General features: G+C 45.7%; 1 protein-coding gene across 2 annotated transcripts in view; it reads right to left on the bottom strand.

Annotated features, from left to right (window-relative positions):
• Positions 1-1,298: 1,298 nt before the first annotated feature.
• Positions 1,299-20,233, bottom strand: part of CIDEC (cell death inducing DFFA like effector c) — an 89,176-nt gene continuing 70,241 nt past the window's right edge. For both annotated transcript variants that reach the window (XM_078661846.1, XM_078661845.1), the window contains exons 3-6: positions 18,934-19,075; positions 18,260-18,409; positions 13,794-13,981; positions 1,299-6,872 (exon numbers count right to left, since the gene is read on the bottom strand). In XM_078661846.1, coding sequence (XP_078517972.1) covers positions 6,665-6,872; positions 13,794-13,981; positions 18,260-18,409; positions 18,934-19,075 — 688 coding nt within the window. In that variant the 3' untranslated portion in view covers positions 1,299-6,664. The remainder of the gene's footprint in view (positions 6,873-13,793; positions 13,982-18,259; positions 18,410-18,933; positions 19,076-20,233) is intronic.

Raw genomic sequence — 20,233 nt, 5'->3', positions numbered from 1 at the left:
TTGCTAGAGACCTGTGTGAATAAATCATGATTTATCTGCCAAGAAGTGTGCCGCGTGAACCCTTTTTTGATATATATATATATATATATATATATATACACACACATATATATATAATGTATTATTTTGTAAGAGTAGGTTACATTTTATAGAATGAATAAAGCTGACAAACAATAAGTCTCCTTACTAGAAGTCACTTTTGTGGTTTTCGCTGAAATTACAATAATTAATGTTGGGTGGATCAATGCCCATGGAAATAGAGGAAGGACGTGTGTGTGTGTGTTTGCGAGAGGAGGGGCTTGCATGCTGGTTAGTTCACCGCCTAAACGTATACTTTCCCCATCACCCTGCTACTTTGTCTTTCCCTTTCTTCGTGCATCACCAGCACTAAATTTTTCACAATTCGTTACGCCATATTTCATTAAATAAAGCATGGGCATTCATGTATAAGTATGCGTTGCAGGGGAATATACTTATAAAATAATATTTGCAGATTGCTTTGCGCTAAGAAATAAGTGAAAGATCATTAGGAGCTTTTCCTAAATTGTGCAACAGAAAACCTGCAAAGTGACTATTTGCAGTTAAAATGTTACACATAAATGGGGGAAGTTCACCAGAGGCGAAACACTAAGAGAAGCCTTTCAACGCTCCTGACACTATCACTGAATACAAATCCATCCAAGGTGTACACTGATTTTTAGATTCAATGCACATTAATTAGTAAAAAAAAAAATTGCTCCGACAGCCTTTTAATTTGTGCCGTTATGCAACGCAAAAGGTAGGTGTGCTTTTGTAACCTTGGTCTGAGAAGTTCAGAAAGGGTTGCCCTCCCTGGGGTATTCAGTGTCCCTTGTTTTCACATGGGACAGATTTCTTATTCTATTTACTTTGTTTTTTAAAGTGCTACTAACCCCCCTCCAGTGCTCTAGAGTTGTTTTGTGCATGGATATATCTAATCAAAACAACGGGGATGATGGACGGAGTGTTGAACATAGCAAACACTCACCCCCAGTGAACTGATATGGGTTTAATCCATCACCATTCTTTAGCCCACTCAGCCACCCCATTTCAGACATGTCCATATGCAAATCAGTCTGACCCTGTGCCTCATGGGAACAGTCGAGCTCGAACTGCCAAGCCAGGTCTTCCCTGAACCGGAAACAATCATCCTGGGGCCGGGTCCTCAAACCCACACGTCTTGTTGCAGTCCCCGAATCCACATGCCTTGTAGCGATCCCCAGACTCACACGCCTTGTGACAAATTTCAAGCAATTAATAAATGAATGAATTAAGCATGACACAGTAGAGAAGGACATTTAATTTAGTGTAATATTATAAAACACAATATATATTCCTCTATATATATATATATAGTTACATTAACAGCATATAAATATGTACTATAAAGTTTTAATATGTATAGTCTGCGGTCATGACACAGATCTGCTGTATAGCACAGTCTTCAAATATATTCCTATCCTAAGAGATTTAATTGTACAAAATATTTTACAAATGTATGCGATGCAAAGTGTGAACTGTCGACTATGTCTCCAAGTGTCTCCGTCTGCTTGTACAGTGCTTGTCGCGCTTAGTAAAAATACAACGCATAAGGACATCCTACTGATCCAAAGTACTTACCGACTACTCTGTTTGTAGTAAATGACACCAGAGCAGCGGTTGGTATATCATTTTCAGTTCCAGGATTATATTGATAGGTTATGTAGAGTTAATTTATGGGTCTTGTTATCTGATGACAACCATACCATACAGTCCAATACTACAGCATGTTATTTGACACCAGCCTTGTTATGTGGGTTTATAATAGGCTGTGTTATTTAACACCACCCTTATCATATGGATTATCAGAAAGCACCATGTGAAATAACACCTGTTAGGTTACACAGAATCTAACAACACCCTCATGTTATATGACACGAATGACGTCACATCTTAAAATATAACATTATACAACACCAGCTGTGATATATCAAGTCTTACAAAACAACATGTTATATGACAAAGAACAGAATATATATAGTCACAGAACAAGGCAATATCTTATGAGACAAGCAACGTTACAGTCTAAAAATGCTTCAAGTTGTATGAAGTCAGTCATGCTACATAGTCTTAAAGCGTACCATGTTATGGAGCATCCAATTCACAAAAACAAGTTAGTAAAGCTACACATCACCGATTTCCATCACAAATCCATCATGCGTCCAACACATATTCAAGTCATAGGTTTGCAGGCGCGCTCCTCCTATACTTGCACCATTTTCATATGCTTGGTGGACTCTCCATGTTTATTAGTCACTTTTTCTCCTCCCGGACCTCCAGAAAATACTAGAGTATACTGGGCGCTTGGGTGTTCATTGCATTTCCATTGGGAAGCACTTTATTCCACCCCTTACAATGCTGAAACGCTTACAGTACTGATACATCGTCTGTAAGTCAGTTTTAGAGTCAAAAACTCTTCATATCCTAACTCAGCAAATCAGAAAATGTAATGTGTAACCTAAAATCACTCTTAAAGCATTACAACCACAACAAGTCTTGCAAAGAGGGAGGATAAAGTATGAGGTCTCAGTCACAACATATGATTTTAGAAACGTTACTCACCGTTTCAGATTCATTAAAACCCAGTGCTCTGTGCGTATAAATGTACCGGAGGTCTATGCACATACGTAGTCCTAAATGCCTAATTTTAAACTAGCAAATTGTTTACTAGTACGGGTAGGGTACACATTCAGCTAAATTCTGTCAAACTGTAGGTGAACCATGACAAAGATGTTTAACAAGTTGAATCATTTGCATTGGTGTTCTCTTTTACACATTATCTTCAGACACTTCTGCATTAGTTACTTCCATTGGAACACTCTTACCATCACAGTGTTTTCTTTAATATACAATATGATAAAATATAATAAAATACATTTTAAAAAGTTAATGTTTTAGAACTGATGGGAAGCAAACCAAAAATCCAAGCACCTTTCCAAAGTGGTGCGGATTAAGTGTCTGCTACATGCCAGCTATTCCGAACTCGAAGTTACTTTACTCCGGCTCAGTTCAAGTTACAGCTTATTATCATTTCTGTTTAATGTGGTCGTTATGCACCATGCAGTTTTAAGTTGCTATCTGCTAACTTTTGTTTTTCTGTATTGAACAGGCGTATGGGGAGGCTGCAAATGGATGCGATTTATAGATTAATATAACAAAAACAGTAGAGTGCTTTGTAGAATAATGATCTATAAACATAGGCACTGATAATCCCTCCCAGAGCAGCAGGCCTGGAAGCTTTTCCACAGTTGAGGCACTGGGCAGTGGTACTGCAAGTCTCTTTACAGTTGAGGTAATAGGAAGAAACTCTGCAGGTTTCCAAAGAGCTGGGACATTGGGTAGTAGTACTGCAAGCCTCTCCATAGTTGAAGTACTGGCCAGTGGTACTGTAAGCTTCCTCACAGTTAAGGTACTTGGAAGAACCACTGCAAGCTTTCCCTAGAGCTAAAACATTGGACAGTAGTACTTCAAGCTTCTCCATCATTGAAGCACTGCACAGCAGTACTGCAAGCTTCCTCCTCCCCTAGTTTAAGTCAACAGTGGTGCAAGCTCTTCTGGAGACTATGAGTGGCAGTACTAAATGATTCCCCACAATAACACATGTGACTGTGCTTTGCGACGGAGCTCCTGCTTCACATTCACGTATTCACTGGACTCTGTACTGGACTGCCAACGACTTATGAAGTGCTGCCTCGCCTACTGTTCTTTTGCCTTCCTCTCATTTTCATAATGACTCAAAGTCATGTCTGACCTTTGTTCAAGTACCGTTGATAGTGCCTCTTATCTCTATGCGTTAGGCCACTTCCCCATTGGCCTTCAATCTTTAGCCTATTTCTAGAGTGTCTCACATTTCAATCTGCTTCCAAATGTGTATTTACCACACTCCTTATTGCACAAACTCTCTACAGACGCACCATGCAAAGTTCAAGTTTGCAGAGACAGAAATGTGCACGTACATAGCTGGAACGTTTTTTAAAAAAATGCTGGAGTTCTAACATCTAAAATAAAATAACTCATCTTGCAAGACCTGTTCTTGGAACACGAGCCATTCTAGATAAAACCAGAAAAAAGTAAAGTTTGTCCTTAAAGTCCCACTGCAAAGACTGCAGGAAAGCCAATGGTTTGGCTGAGCAAAGAAATAGACAGAATGTTGGTGGCGCAGAGGGGGGTGAGGATAAGGAGGACGGTAGAGAAGGAATAACTTCTGGATGTTTAGAAGCCAGGAACATACTGAAATGGACGAGGCAGTGGTCACAGCTGGAATGTGGCTAGTATTGCTGGAGTATATGCTGTGGATGCTGGGAAAAGAGGAGGTGCTGCTGAGGGGACTGGGTACGCAACATGAAAAGTAAAAACAATTTGCGAGAGTTTGCCAGATTTTGGAGCAGCCTAACGCATTGGTCACAGAGACAGTAATGATAATTCTACCCTTATTGCTAGGAGGTGTTGAATGCTTAGGATGTTGGATAGTTACTGCTAAAGGAGAGGAATAAAAATGGACAAGAAGGGAGGCTGATGGTAGACAATGAGGGTTAGTACAGGGGAGGAGGGCCGTTCGGGCAACAGAGTCGATGCTAGGACAATGGAGTAGTTCGACCACAGGAAAAGGAGGGGATGACGCGAGAGTGGGGCGGTAGGGGAACTATGGCAAAGATGGTTATTGCTGGGAAATTATTACATTTGGTGCCAGAGATTGAGCGATCCTGCTTGGGGAGGTGGGCAGCTACTTTTATGGGGTGAGTTAGCGCTAAAAAGTGGGGCAATTACTAGTGGAAGCTGGTAAAGGCTGTAAGCAAAAAACCTGGTGTGGATTTAGTGCTGAAGAAAGAGAGATGTCAGTGCCACATGAAGATGGGGATAAATGGGGCAGAACCTTGAATTTCTACATTACAAAGGTATGCACAGGAGAAAGATGGACACTTCTGAATATTTTGTCATTGACATCACAGGGAACAATTATTCTGACAATCTGCAGAATGGTTTACAGCCTACTTTTCCTTTTTTTTATCTGGCATCATTGTTCCACACATCCTAAATCGGACACCAGAAACTTACCCTCCACAATGTCCTGGAGCTGGCGGAGGAGTCTCTGTCTTTCTAGCCTTCATGTTTTGTCTGCTACTGTGTTTCAGCATCCCCCAATCCTCACCGTTGCATATTATAGTGGTGTATGTGGGAGGCATTAACACTCTGCTATATAGACAGGCCTTGGCCAATCAGTAAGGCAAAATGTGGTGACGCCTTCATGTCATTTTCAGAGCTCTAGTCAACCTCTTGCGTCATAAAACCACATCCGAAAATCCTATAAGATATGGCGACTCGCCTCATGCCATTTTAGAGTTTTACTCATCCTTTTGCAGCACAAATACGACAAGGTGAAATTTGTATTACGCCAGTGTAATCATGCACAGTTTTAGTAATTTGGTGTTACTCCTTTTTACGTAAAATTCAAAAAGTATGTTATTATACCACTTTGCATAATTATGCGCCATCTGCAGTGAAAATGTACTGTGAGTGCACTGAAACAATGTGAATGTCAGAATGTGGGAGGCTGTCATTTACTGGAATTGTGCTTTCCTGCACTTTTTTTGTGTGGAATACTTCCTTACATCATAAATGTTTGCATGAATGTGTTTTGTGCTAAAATATAGGACCATATGCCTGCTTCGCATTTTACGTAAGCAGAGTTTTCCTGAAATTATGCAAATAGAAATTACACAAATTTACACTCCTGTAACTCACAAATCCTATAAAATATGGTGCCACCCACAGGTCATTTCAGAGCTTTGCAGAAGTTGTTGTATCATGTGTACTATGGCTCCTAGGAAGACCATGCAGCCTGGTCACTCATGGATATGGAAAGGTGAGCATTAGAGTCCCCTTTCAGATTCATAAAAACAACAGCCACAGGTCATACCTAAGATATAATATGTGCCTCCGCCTGCTCCATTCATCGTTTGTTCGTAACCCTTACTGCCCTCAGTAGAGAGCACTTCATTTCATGCTTAAGTGCAATCGACAAATCAAGTACATCAACCCGCTGTGTAAGAATGCAAATGCTCCTTCCGCAGAGGATGAACCACATTAATCAATAAAAGTGACCAATGCATCTCAGCCGTGGTTGCATTTGCAGGGTCTGCAGATTTCCACCAGAATCTTCTACTGTAACCAAAGGCAATGAAGTGACCAATGCATCTCAGCCGCGGTTCCATTTTCAGGATCTGCTGACGTCCATTTGAATCTTCGACTGTACCCAAATCTTTCTGCAACCACTTTCAAGTGCTATGAATGACTAGTCTCCAGTTGGTAGAAGGCACCAGGTGGGATATAAGATCCATCAATGAATGTTCCCAAAAACAAATATGTTATTAGAGCACCTTTGACCACAAACATGGTGTCGGAGGCCCGCAATGAGTCTAACCGGAATTGGAGATGATGAAAATCCTTGTGCAACCTTAGAACTTCCCCATAACCCCCCCATTCGCTGACATCCATAGGAACGCAGAGCAGCCGTAGATCGCTCCTGTGTTCCATATATTGCATGCTTCCTGGAAGTATATATTACCCCAGCGCGTTGCCTTATCAGCCAGCCAATTGACAACACTTGCTAATACCGAAGCATTCTGCGGCAGCTGTTGGGGAGATAGTCTTTCAGGGCAGCCGTGGGCTTCTCCGGTGTTTGCATCGGCTTCTCTGTTGGATCCAGCTGCAAATCTTGTTCTGTAGCATCCAGCAGCTGTTGCACGTAGCTGGAGGTCCCCAGAAGCACATGTCCCGTGGCCTGCATGGTCAGGAGCGACCAGCGCAGAGCTTCCCTGTGAAGACAGAAGAGAAGAACATCAGGGAAAACGCTAGAGCAGAGGTGGAGGGTAGAACACAGCATCAATTTCTAAAGAAGTCAGGGCTGTACAGTGCTCTGTTGCTCTCTATCAGGTAGTTTGAGTGGGGCCAAGTCTCCAGGTCGGTGGGTGTGGGCAGCGGGGGCTTTGAACAGTAAGGAGAGTGAGGGAGTGTCGTCTGCTGTTAGTTTGAGTGGGGCAATCTCCAGGTCTGGTGGGTGTACGCACTGCCAGGAAAGGCACACTGCAGTCAATCTTAAGTGCTTTTTGCTACTGGGTTCTTTTGAAGTTACCTGCAAGTTTATGAACTACATTTGTATCTACATATTTACTTGTATACTGCACATTTTCCTGGCAGTGCCAGGGCCCCCCTAAAATAAATGAAAAGATCCTCCTCAGTGTATTGCCTTCAACATAGAAGTTTGTTTTTCGGTGTCTTTCTATATTATCCTAACTTGCTCTTCCATAACTTCTTCCATGTTGTGCGAGGGCTGTGGTTTGCAAGCATTTGGAATAAAATTAAATTATATCTAGTGTTAGAAATGGGAGTCTAGTTGGCAGAGGTGGGTACCTTTGCCCAAATAGGGACCCTTGCTTCTAGTCAGGGTAAGGGGGACACACACTTTAGATAACCCCTGCTCATCCCCTGGCGAACTTGGCACGAGCAGACAGATTTATCCCAAAGGCAATGTGTGAAGTATTTGTACTTAGAACACACATTACAGTGATAACACCACAAATGGACACCACACCAGTTTAGGAAAAATCAAGTATCTTTATCTAAACTTCAACAAGACCAAAACAACAAAAATACAACATACATGTAAAGGTTTCAGACAACTTGGCCCATGGAAAACTATGGATGCGTACTTTTCTCACAAAGTACCTGTAGATGCGTCAAAACTCACAAGGGTAAACAGCCACAGAGATGGGAAGCATCAAGAAACAAAGAGATAAGTCCGTTCCATCCCGAGACCAAGGAAGACGATGCAACTGTTCTGCTGCACGCATGAGAAGTGATGCGTCAAATCTGGTCTGTAAGGGGATGTGATGCGTCGACTCCGAGCCGATTCTGGTCAGCGGGTGATTTGTCGGGAAAACTTGCTGCACAGGTGTGATGCGTGGAAATTCGGAATGAGTCAGCGATTGATGCGGCGGCATCAAGCGGCGGTTTCTTCAGCCACGATCCCTCGATGCGGCGGTTCTTGCTATGGCTGTGTCGGGAAAACAGCAGCAAGAAGGGCGATGTGCCGATTTCCTTAGTACTTCAGGTTTCTTCCAGTTCCCAGCAGCAAGCACAACCTCCAGAGGCCCAGAACTGGAACAGGTATCTCCTGGCAGGTCAGAACTCTCAGTAGCAGAGTTCAGGGGAGCTGGGGGTGAAGTTGTTGTGTCCCTAAGACTTCAGAACAGGAGGCCAGCACACACAGGCCCTTGGAGATTTTCTTCAAGCAGGTTCGAAGCAAAGTTCCAGTGTTTGTCCTCTCCTTGGAAGAAACAGCAACTGCAGCCCAACTGCACACAGCAGAGGGACAGTACTCCTCCTCACAGCTCTTCAGCTCTTCTCCGTGGCAAAGGTTCCACTTGAGTCCAGAAGTAATCTAAAGTTCTGGGGTTTCAGGTATAATACTTATACCTCAAATTGTCTTTGTTCTCTTTGTGCAAGGGTCTCAGAGCGCAGTTCAACCCAGTTCTGTCCTCTCTGGTGCAGTTTGACCACAGGGGATGGGGACAGCATTGTGCAATGGAGACAGTCCCCATTCAGGTCCAACAGAATCTCCTTTCACTACTCTAAAAAGCAGCCAAGGTCTATTCAGCTCAGGTGTGAGTCATCCAGGAAAGGCCAGGCACACCTCAGCCCCCCTAGTGGCTGGCTACAGAGAATGCACATCCCCATCTCCCATCACTCCAAAACCATACAATCGCTACACAACCAGGCAGAGGCACACAGAATGGTTAAACAAGAAAATGCCTACTTTCTAAAAGGCAAAAAGGATTAAATCCTAGATTCTTGAAAATATTGCTCACAAAGGAGACTGAACCTTATTTTTTTGCAACTATTGTTGGCATTAATTGTATACTGAGTATCTCTAGTGATTCATACTGAGTACTTTTTGTGATTTATGACAATTCAGTATTTTGGAAAAATGTGCTTATGTATTGATGTCCACTTGAAATAATTTTGACATCGTTTTTCACTTAAAATATCTTTTTTCACTTAAGAATTTCTTTCTTTCTTTCTTTTTTTCACCTGTTTTAGAATCGTTTTAAACAATACGATGTACCATGAAATGACTCGTATGAATTGTTTGTTTCACTCCTGTTACACATAGGTTGTTGCACAACTCAGACAACATATATATGTGGCCATGTTTGTGAAGAACGCTTTCTCTTCTTGGTATAAACATTGTTGTCCATTCTAAAAATACGATTAAAAAGGCGTAAATAATTGCCGAGATGAACGTGATAAAGTTGGTTCATTTCTTCATTTGAATAACACTTGTTCAAATAACGCGAAGTGTGGGTTCTTCTGTTTTGTAAAGCATATATTGGGCCCAACCCCACTTCAGTCCAAAGGGCCATACCCCCCAGTTTTTCAAAATACTTTCTAAAAGTGGAATTTTCAAACACACAAATTAAAAACAATCTCTACTAAAAGTTGTTATTATATATTTAGTTTAGAGAGCCTAAGCTTTATTTCTCCATCTTGTCCCAATTGTAAGTTATACTTGTAAGATGTTACAAAGCATTTCCCATTCCATCCTATGGGGCAAGATAGCCTTTCAATAGTGAAAAATGAAATTGGCAGTATTTAACTATTAGGACATTCAACATACACCAGTACATGTCCTATCGTTCACATACACTGCACCCTGCCAGTGGGGGTGCCTTTGGCCTACAATAGGGGTGCCTTTCATGTAAGAAAAGGGAAGGTTAGGGCCTGGCAAGTGGGTGCACTGGCCAAGTCGACATGGCAGTTCTTAAATTGCACACAGACACTGCAGTGGCAGGTCTGAGATACATTTTCAGGGCTACACGTGTGGGTGGCACAATCAGTGCTGCAGGCCCACTAGTAGCATTTGGTTTAAAGGCCCAGGCACACTTCAGTGCACTTTACTAGGGACTTAACAGTAATTCAAATATGCCAATCAGGTGGCACCTGCTCCTCAGTGCTGGCGGTCCCTGGCAGCTCCTCAGCGCTGGCGGTCCCTGGCAGCCCCTTGGCAGCCCTTCAGCACAGGCAGCCCCCGGCAGCCCCATAGCGCAGGCGCCCCCCGGCAGACCCTCCGCGCCGGCGGCCCCCGGCAGACCCTCCGCGCCGGCGGCCCCCGGCAGACCCTCCGCGCCGGCGGCCCCCGGCAGACCCTCCGCGCTGGCGGTCCCCGGCAGACCCTCCGCGCCGGCGGTCCCCGGCAGACCCTCCGCGCCGGCGGTCCCCGGCAGCCCCTCCGCGCTGGCGGCACCTGGCAGCCCCTCCGCGCTGGCGGCACCTGGCAGCTTCTCACTCAGTCCAGAGCCGTGCATCGGTGCTGCGCCGCTGTACAGAGCAGATAATAATAATAATAATCCACATTTGTAAAGCGCACAATCACCCGTAGGGGTCTCTAGGCGCTGGGGGCCGTCGGGAAGATTAAGCGAGCTATTGCCCAGAGTCACATGGTGCTGGGCTAACCTGCCGCCGGAGCCGGGGATCGAACCCTGATCCCCAGATTCCAGCGTCAGTCGCCCTGGCCGCGGCACCACACCTCTCTCTAGCAGAGAGTTCCCCAACAACAGACTTTGGGGCTCATTATGACTTTGGTGGCCCAGCGCTGGCCAACCCCACCTGATTACTTTTTAGCAGTTGGGCTGGAAAGGCTTTCTTGTCTAAAGTCCTTCTGACGAAATGGGGAGCAATGTTGATGAAGATTGACATTCTGGGCTGCTCTCCATGCCACTGGGGCATGACCGACTATTTTTTACAAAAAACCTCAAAACAGAGATTCATTTCCAGAAAATATCTTTATACTTTTTCTTAATATCAACATCTGAGATGCTTTGCGGCTTCATTCCCAGCACATGGTGACAATATTCATCTATTCCTTCCTGAAATGGCCTTGCTGAACAGTAAATGAAAAGCATTACGTGACGTCAGAATGTTAATGTAATGAGATTTCTAAAGGGCACAGCTACTCAAAAGAGTGTCCCTTTACACGGTATAGTCAGAGAAAGAAGGGGGGATGACAGCCTCTGCGTGAAGAGCCAGGTCTTGAGCTTTTTCTTAAATAATGCTTCATTTATTGGTTGCAATCCAGAGGGAGATTGTTCCAGCCCACCGGGCCCAAAAAGTAAAAAGAGCGTCCGGCAGCCTTAGCCAGTTGCTGACCTAAAGGGGAGGGATGTGGCTTCTGACACAATGCCAGCCAGTGGCTGTGTGGTGCACGGTGGGTTTCCGGTGGTGGTGGTGGTGGTGGCCTTCTGTAGAAAAGTGGTTTCACTACCTCTAGGTGAGATGAGGGAGCCAAGTGACAGCAATATAACCTTTCACAAATTTCTAAAGGATGGTTAGGTGTTAAAAAGGGAGTGTTGTTTCAGAGTCTCGGGCCAATGGTTGTTTTCATTGCCCTGGTACACCGTGCCACTGGATTTACGCAATTGTGTGGCCCCTGCGTTTTTCACATAATAATAGATGTGCCGCATTTGCCATATAATCCATCATCTGCTGCTTAATCTGCAGATTTTAACAAAACAAAAAGGTTTCTAGCTCATACGGTTCAAACGTTACTAAAAATACAGCAACACACAGTGGAAGGCCCTTTGCAATGGTTAACTGGTCACCTTTCTGTTGCTTGTTGCTAAATTTGGGTGTTAAGCGGATTTTAACGAGGTGTAATAAATGTTCAGACAGTGGTAATAAATGTAGAAATGACAAAATACTGAAATTCTATATAATAATGTGCCACATTACGTTGCATGTTTCTCAACCTTGTAAGGCACTTGCTAAAGGCATTTATGGTAGTAGTTTTTCATGCATTTCCAGAAGTGGAAACAATCTGTGAAAGCCGCAAGCCCCCCAGTTTGTGAGGGTTCATCAACTCCTGGACAATCTTTGCCTATTTAGATTCTCTGGCTGCATTACATACTGTCGACCATTAGGTGGCATCATTCAACGTGATCAGCTTGGAGCTGCGGCTGTAAAATGATGCTCATGTGAATGATTTGTTGTTTTGGTCACTTTTTAGGTCTCGCCTAGGTAGAGCGTGCGCAGTCTCTTCGAGACATGCTACATCTAGGATATGGGCTTGAAAAACACCCATTTTTTTTATTGGTTCCTCTGGCTGATCTTTAGAAATGCTGGATTTTCATTGGTGAATACACTTAGTAGATCTTCCTTTTGGAATTGGGTAACCTCCCATGAGGAATGGCCCCCTTACATGTGTTCTTACTGTTCGGTTAGAATTTGTATGGCTACTGCTTAGGTTGCCCACCTAGATTGCTTTTCCACTTCATTTCTCATATATGGGGTGTATTTATTCAGCAGCAGCAGGATCCTGGAGTTAAAAAAAAGAAAAAAACATGAGTACTGCCCGGGTCAGTAATTCTAGTTCTTTCCATCTGGAGTCCTTACACTCACTCAACACTATCCGTCCATGGCATATGTTGCCATATGGATTACAGGTCCCGATCCCCCCTCTTTTGTGGTGTACATATGCTGCTCCCCTGAACAGAACAGATTGGTTCAGAGTACCCACCTATATGTTTTAGTCTTAATAAGAATTACCTTTCGGCATTACACCAATCCCCATCCACCACACTGCCAGGTGATGTACCTCATAACAGGACAACTGTACTTCCGTCGTCATTGCACACAACATGTAAACACCGCATCGGCTCAAACCAAACACAGCTCCTTTCTATCCACACACCCTCTGCAGTGTAAAGTGTTGTCAGTCTGGGCAAGTGCTTCACTTCCCCACATAAGGGTAGTGAGCTCTGTAAAAATGCTACGATACAATACAATTTACTCCAGAAACCCCAGTGTTCGTTACCAGTCAGTGGTTTAGCAAGGGTGCCATTGGCACTTTCAGAGTAGTGAACATTGGTCCTACCTGCTGTCTGCATGGTTCGTAAAAGACTTAGCACAAGGTGTCAGGGGGTACTTTATCTCAGTTATGTCACTTTACCGGCTGCACAAATGAGCAACACCCAGATTGACTTATCCCAGAATTCCACCAATGCTCTCTCTGTTTTACAGATCTATCAGATATATTCGCAGATCATTATTCTGTGAATCAGATGGTTGGAGTATCCCACGCAGAAATCAATTTGCGCATTCAAACGTTTCATTAATATGCACAAAAACTTTCCATATTACACGTTGGATCTTCTCTATAATCAGCATAGTCCAGGCTCCCCCCACCCTCCCAGACAAACTGTGGGCCCAATTCTCCAATGCCGCTCTTCTACACCCACCTGGAGATGCCCAAGGCCAGGATGACCATCAAACGCCTGTCGCAGACCCGGGAATCACATTCAGCAGGATTTAATGACCGTAGCAGACTCGCCTATTAACACACTGTGAAAATTTGCCATTTTACTCAACTTTGTTGCCATAGTCTGCTCACTCTGTCATCTAATTTGATCAAAAGTGTCTTCGCACACATGAGAAGTGCCGAGAGGCCATCGGGACCATAATTTACATGTTACACGCCACATAAATAAATATTACATTTAAGAAAAAATTAAGATGGTCATTCAAGAACAGAACACATGGCCTTCCTGATGCACCACATTAGTCGCTATCTAGTCCCGAGCTCTGCGCGGGCTCTTACGTCAATATTACAGGTGCTACAGGCCAGTTTTCACACTGTATGCAGGTAGAGTGCCTTAGCGCACAGATTGTAACCACCCACTCACTTCATGAGCCGCTTCGCTCCGTAGCACTGCAGGTTGTAGGACAGCGTGTAGCTGCCGTAGAGCGTCGCCTTCACATTGAGGCAGCCGATGAAATCGCGAGGATGCAGTTTGTATAAGTCGAAGCTGACACGCGCCACATCAATTCTTCGAGGCTGCTTCTGGCTGAGGGAGAGGTGGTACCCAGAATTCTGTGGACAATGAAAAAGAATTGAGATACCATGGAGAACCAACTATTCCAACAATGGACGCTTGTGTAATGCACACTTTTCAATGGAATTCAACCTTGTATTCAACCACTGTTCTAGAGAAGAGCAGAAAATACTACTCCGCCTTATTTTGAATTTAATGGTAAACAACCTTTACAACGCAACTTTTACCATGCAGTGCCTTTACGACGCAACTTTTAACAACACAAACCATTACAACGCATTGCGCTGGGGGGCGCTCTAGGGTAGGGAATGTGTTTAATGTACTATCCAACACCTTCCCTACTATCCACGGGGACTGGAGTTGGAATAGTAAATTAAACTATTCCCTATCCAGCGCCTAAAGGCACTATGCGTTGTAATGGTATGCATTGTAAAAACCGCGTTGTAAAAGCATGCGATGTAAAAGCATGCGTTGTAATGTCATACATCCGAATTTAATGCATGGTAGCTTGTTTTTGTCCTAGGATAATCCACATTGCATTTGTATTAATCGCAAGAAATATCATTTCTACAAGAAACTGTAGATAGAAAACCCACGACACAGGAAGCTATCATCGGCTGAGTGGGTACTTAAGGCTGGGTGGGTAAAGGTAACGAGGATAAAGAAGGTAACAAAAAGCAAAACAATTCATTCATTTTGTACTTTAAGCCATCAGAGAGGGGCAAGAGTTTGGGGGTGTAAGGAATAGCTTGAGTACAGCAAGACGTTGGATACGTTTCTGTAAGAGAGACTTCCTGTTGAGAACTGAGACTTCCTGTTGAGGTGCAAGACTTCCTGTTGAGGAGGTGGCTTCAAGAGCAGTTTTGAATGTGAGTGGAGAGGCTACACCCATGAGGTCCATCAGGTTGGCATAGCAGAAGAATGTGGAGTGATCGATGGACCCTGCGGAGGATTTGTGGACAGCGAGTAGGTGAAGGACACCCGAGCACAGGGGATGGGTGGGCATTGGCGATATAAGGGTCTTGTGAACACACTTTGCAATGCACTCGAGGAGCTGGAACTGACACAAACTCATGGTCAGTGGTCAGGGGAGGGAGGTGGAGTGAAGGCAGAGTAAACAGCAAGAGGAGGACTTTCACAAGGCAGAAAAAGATCCACTTGCACCATGTGTACACTTTGACCGTGGTCCATCGTGCTCGTATTGAGTGCGCTCACGAGGGACTTCACCGAGTGGAGGGGGTGGTTAATCCATAACCGAGCCAAAGCTCTCAGGCTGCACTGTGTGTGGAGGAAATGAAGAAACCAAAGTGCCCTTTGTGTTCAGCAGCACTCGCAGGCCTCTGGCAGAGGGAGAACAAGGAGGAACAAGAGAGAGAAAAGAGACTAGTAGAGGCCAGGTCAGGGGAGGCCAGAAAATACATTTCTGTGTTCAAAGACTCGAGCATGAGGGAGGAGATGTGCATCGGCCCAGAGCCACCCAGTGCCTAATAGTACTGACCCTCGCGGAGCAGAGCCCACCCAGTGCCGCGCAGAGCCCAACCCAGTGCCGCGCAGAGCCCAACCCAGTGCCGCGCAGCGATGTGACACCCAACGTCTATCAGCATCGAGTCATTTATTGCCTAGCAAAAGAAACACATATGATGGACGGAATGCAGAGCAAATCAAACGCTGGGTTAAATACATCGTATTTTTGCTCACCATGCCACCCCAGTTTGGACCCAGTCATATGCAAATAAGTCTTGGCCCTGAGCCCCATGGGAACAGTTCAGCCCGAACGGCCAAGCCAGGTCCTCCCTGGACAGGAAACAAGCTACCGAGGACCGGTTTCGTGGCATCATTCAGTCCTTCAATTGTTCTTTTTGCATTTGTCACCCAGAGTGGGACGGGTATACCCAGACATGGGTCAGTGCTCTCCATGCCACTGGAGTCAAGCTATCCTGGCTAATTAGGGGCAATGTCCTGAACCCATTCCCAGGATGCTTGTTTCCAGTCCAGGGAGGACCTGGCTTGGCAGTTCGGTCTGGACTGTTCCCATTGGGCAGAGGGTCAAGACTAATTTGCATATGGCTGGGTCTGAACAGGAATGGCATGGGGAGCAAAAAACTATGGAATTAGACCATTACTGTTGTGAATGTTTGAAATTGTGCAGGATTCTGTCTATTGATTGTTCTTTTTGCATTTATTGTCTAGCAGCCCTGAGCCAGCTATTGACTAATAGTGCGGAGCCACCTAGTGCCTTACAGCTTTGAGCCATCTAGTGCCTGACAGCTCTGAGCCAAACCAATGCCTAACAGCGCTGTAGCTCAGTGCTGAGCCACCCAACGCCTAGCAATGCTGATCACCCAATACCTAGCAATACTGAGCCCCCCAATGCCAAACAGTGATGAGACACCCAGTGCCTAACAACGCAAAATCATTTATTGCTTAGCAGCGCAGAGCCACCCCGTGCCTGGCCGCGCAGAGCCACCCCGTGCCTGGCCGCGCTGAGCCACCCAATGGCTAGCAGCGCTGAGCCACCCAATGGCTAGCAGCGCTGAGTCACCCAATGGCTAGCAGCGCTGAGAGGGATGGGAATTGGAGTGTGAAGCTGAGGTGTGAAAGAGAAGAAGGAGGAGTCATTTGTGATCAGCGCAGAGATGACAAAAAAAGGCCAACGATGGTGATAAAGAGGACGGGAACTGGAGGACTGGGCCCCAGACCGTTATGTGGGGACATGCACACAAACAGGTGGGGACAAGCATTACATCAGTGCCACTCATGAGGCGCTACATCGGTGCCACTGATGAGGCGCTACATGGGTAAAGTCCACATTTGTAAAGTCCACATTTGTAAAGCGCACAATCACCCGTAAGGGTCTCTAGGCGCTGGGGGACGTCGGGAAGATTAAGCGAGCTATTGCCCAGAGTCACATGGTGCTGGGCTAACCTGCCGCTGGAGCCGGGGATCGAACCGTGATCCCCAGATTCCAGCGTCAGTCGCCCTGGCCGCGGCGCCACACCTCTCCCTATGGGGTGCCACTGATGAGGCGCTACATGGGTGCCACTGATGAGGCGCTACATGGGTGCCACTGATGAGGCGCTACATCGGTGCCACTGATGAGGCGCTACATGGGTGCCACTGATGAGGCGCTACATCGGTGCCACTGATGAGGCGCTACATCGGTGCCACTGATGAGGCGCTACATCGGTGCCACTGATGAGGCGCTACATCGGTGCCACTGATGAGGCGCTACATGGGTGCCACTGATGAGGCGCTACATCGGTGCCACTGATGAGGCGCTACATCGGTGCCACTGATGAGGCGCTACATGGGTGCCACTGATGAGGCGCTACATCGGTGCCACTGATGAGGCGCTACATCGGTGCCACTGATGAGGCGCTACATCGGTGCCACTGATGAGGCGCTACATCGGTGCCACTGATGAGGCGCTACATCGGTGCCACTGATGAGGCGCTACATCGGTGCCACTGATGAGGCGCTACATCGGTGCCACTGATGAGGCGCTACATCGGTGCCACTGATGAGGCGCTACACCGGTGCCACTGATGAGGCGCTACATCGGTGCCACTGATGAGGCGCTACACCGGTGCCACTGATGAGGCGCTACATCGGTGCCACTGATGAGGCGCTACATGGGTGCCACTGATGAGGCGCTACACCGGTGCCACTGATGAGGCGCTACATCGGTGCCACTGATGAGGCGCTACACCGGTGCCACTGATGAGGCGCTACATCGGTGCCACTGATGAGGCGCTACATGGGTGCCACTGATGAGGCGCTACACCGGTGCCACTGATAAACACCACATCCTCAGTACAATGAAGAAGGACACCTGCCTTAATTTTCAGGATACATATACCTTTTTGCCTCCTTGTCCACTTGGACGTGGAGCATTTACTCTGTTGAAAAACTCGCTGATTCAACTGAAGGTTGTACATGGCGCAACAGCATCTCTGGGTATTGGAAAAGACAAGCTCACACCGAAGTCAGGTTTCACAGAAAACCAGGATTAATACAAGTAAGAGCAAACCCCAGAGGACCACACATCTCTACAAGCAGATCCAGAGCTCTCGAACCCATGGCCACTCATTAGGACAGAGTCACCCGTGTGCATCACTGCACTCCTAGCTTTCAGGCTCCCTGGTCGCACCATCAGCAGCCTAATGGAATTGTGCCTGCTAATAAAAGCGCAAATCACATGACAGACCATGATACCCTCACGAGCATCAGGAGTGGATTGGCAATGGTGTGAACTGCTACACATCAGAGTAGAAAAGAGAGCGCCCTGTGTGCCGCACTCCGCTCACATGTCTCACCTCACCAGGTTTCCACTTCTGTCCCTTCTCGAGCACGACAAACACGGTCCCGTTTTCCAAAGACTGGAAAAACTCCTCCGTGTCCACACCCGTGCCGTCCTCGTCCAGAACCAGGGTGATGGCGCCGGTAACCAGCAGAGCGTCTTGAACCTAGAGGTGAGGCGAAGACAAGACAAGACGATGGTGAGGATATTGAGACAAGAATGAGGGCAGCTTCACCCAGTAGAACATCAGACGAGGATGAAGGAGAATGTAAAAGAGACAACTAGAAAAGCTAGGAGAGAGATGTGTAAAGGCTAGGCACAAAGAGAGAATGAAGAGAGGGAGGTGACAGGATGAAAAGTTGGCTTGAACCAGTCTGAATTCAAACAACTGGATTTGAACTAATGCACATACACAAGAGTTGTTCTGAACTAATAAACATACAGAGGAGTCAGTCCAAACTACCAATACTTGCATGAGATGAGTTAAACTAAAAAAAACACACATATGCAAGAGAGGAGTTGAACCAGGGAACATATAGAGTCGTCAAGACATTGGTAATGCACAGAGAAGTTGGCCTGAACCAGTCAAGAAAAGTAAGAGATGGCTTGGACTAGTAAACACAGAAGAGTCACCATGAACCGGATAACGCTGCGATGGAGACGCACAGTGCGTACACTCGCTATACGCACCTTGTTGACCAGATCTTCCAAGCTGTCGGCCATGACTCCTTTCCTGATGCTCCGGTCATAGTTATTGACACGAAAGGGCCGAGGTTTCGGTGGAGGGCCGGATAAAAGTTGCTGGGTCATCGAGGCGCTAACGGAGACGCACCTGTTGAAGAGAAGGAAACCGTATGAGGAGGACATGCAAGGAGATGGACAGGCAGATTGAGATAGTTTTATTACTACATCACCCCAGCCCCAGACCTTGGAGTATAATGTGTGTACAGATGTGCACCTATTGTGTGAGGGGCTCTATCTAAAACAAGTTATTCTTACTTAATAAATTACAGAAGAAATACAAAGAGACTACAAGTACTACAGAATGAAAAAGACAGCATTGTATTGTATAGAGCTTACGGCCAGATTCATCAAGCCGAAATCGGCTCGCAGAGGGCCAGATTCTGAGAATCTGGCCCTTTGCGAGCGCTATTTCTGCATTTGGGATTCATCATCCCAAATGCAAAAATCGCATTTATAGAAATCGCAAATTTGCGAATAATTGCATTTAAGGAATCTCAATTTGAGATTCCTTAAATGCAATTCATGAACCATTTAAAAATTGCGAATTCGCAATCTGGGGCCGCTATTTACCGCGAAGTCTGACTTCGTGGTAAATAGCGAAAACTTAGAAAAATGCACTTTAGTGCATTTTTCTAAGTTGTATGTTACACACACACATGTCCTTTGGACATGTGTGTGCGCAACACCAGTGTACATGAGCATTTCAGGGGTGCTACAGGGTATCCTTTGGGCACCCCTGAACCCTTGAAATCGTTTCCTTATTTGCGATTCGCTAATTGCTAATCGCAAATAAGGAATGACTCCCCATTCATTCCTATGGGCCTTTAGGCCCATAGGAATGAATGGGAAAGCCATTCCTTATTTGCGATTAGCAATTAGCAAATCGCAAATAAGGAGACAGTAGAAATCGCTATAATTATTGCGATTTCTACATGAATCCCGTTTTGCGAGTCTTTAATAGCGATTCTTTAATAATCGCTATTAAGGACTCGCAAAAAGGGACTTTGATGAATCTGGGGGTTAGTCCCTATGTGGGGTGCTGCTGATGCGGGTACCCACACGGATATCACACTACACTGTGGAGGTGTGTGGTGGAAGGGTGTTACCTTTGCTTTGAGTATACGTGGGAAGTGTTTCCATATCAAGCATGACGACCACTGAGGTGCGGTCACCTAGTTATGGGACGCAGTGCTTGCTGGTGAGATGAAGGACATTTGAGAGAACGCAGTTTATGGTACGCTGGCAG

The sequence above is a fragment of the Lissotriton helveticus genome, chromosome 9, assembly GCF_964261635.1.
Source record: "Lissotriton helveticus chromosome 9, aLisHel1.1, whole genome shotgun sequence".
In the NCBI taxonomy this organism is placed as follows: Eukaryota; Metazoa; Chordata; class Amphibia; order Caudata; family Salamandridae; genus Lissotriton; species Lissotriton helveticus.
This window is presented reverse-complemented; position numbering and strand designations above follow the sequence as displayed.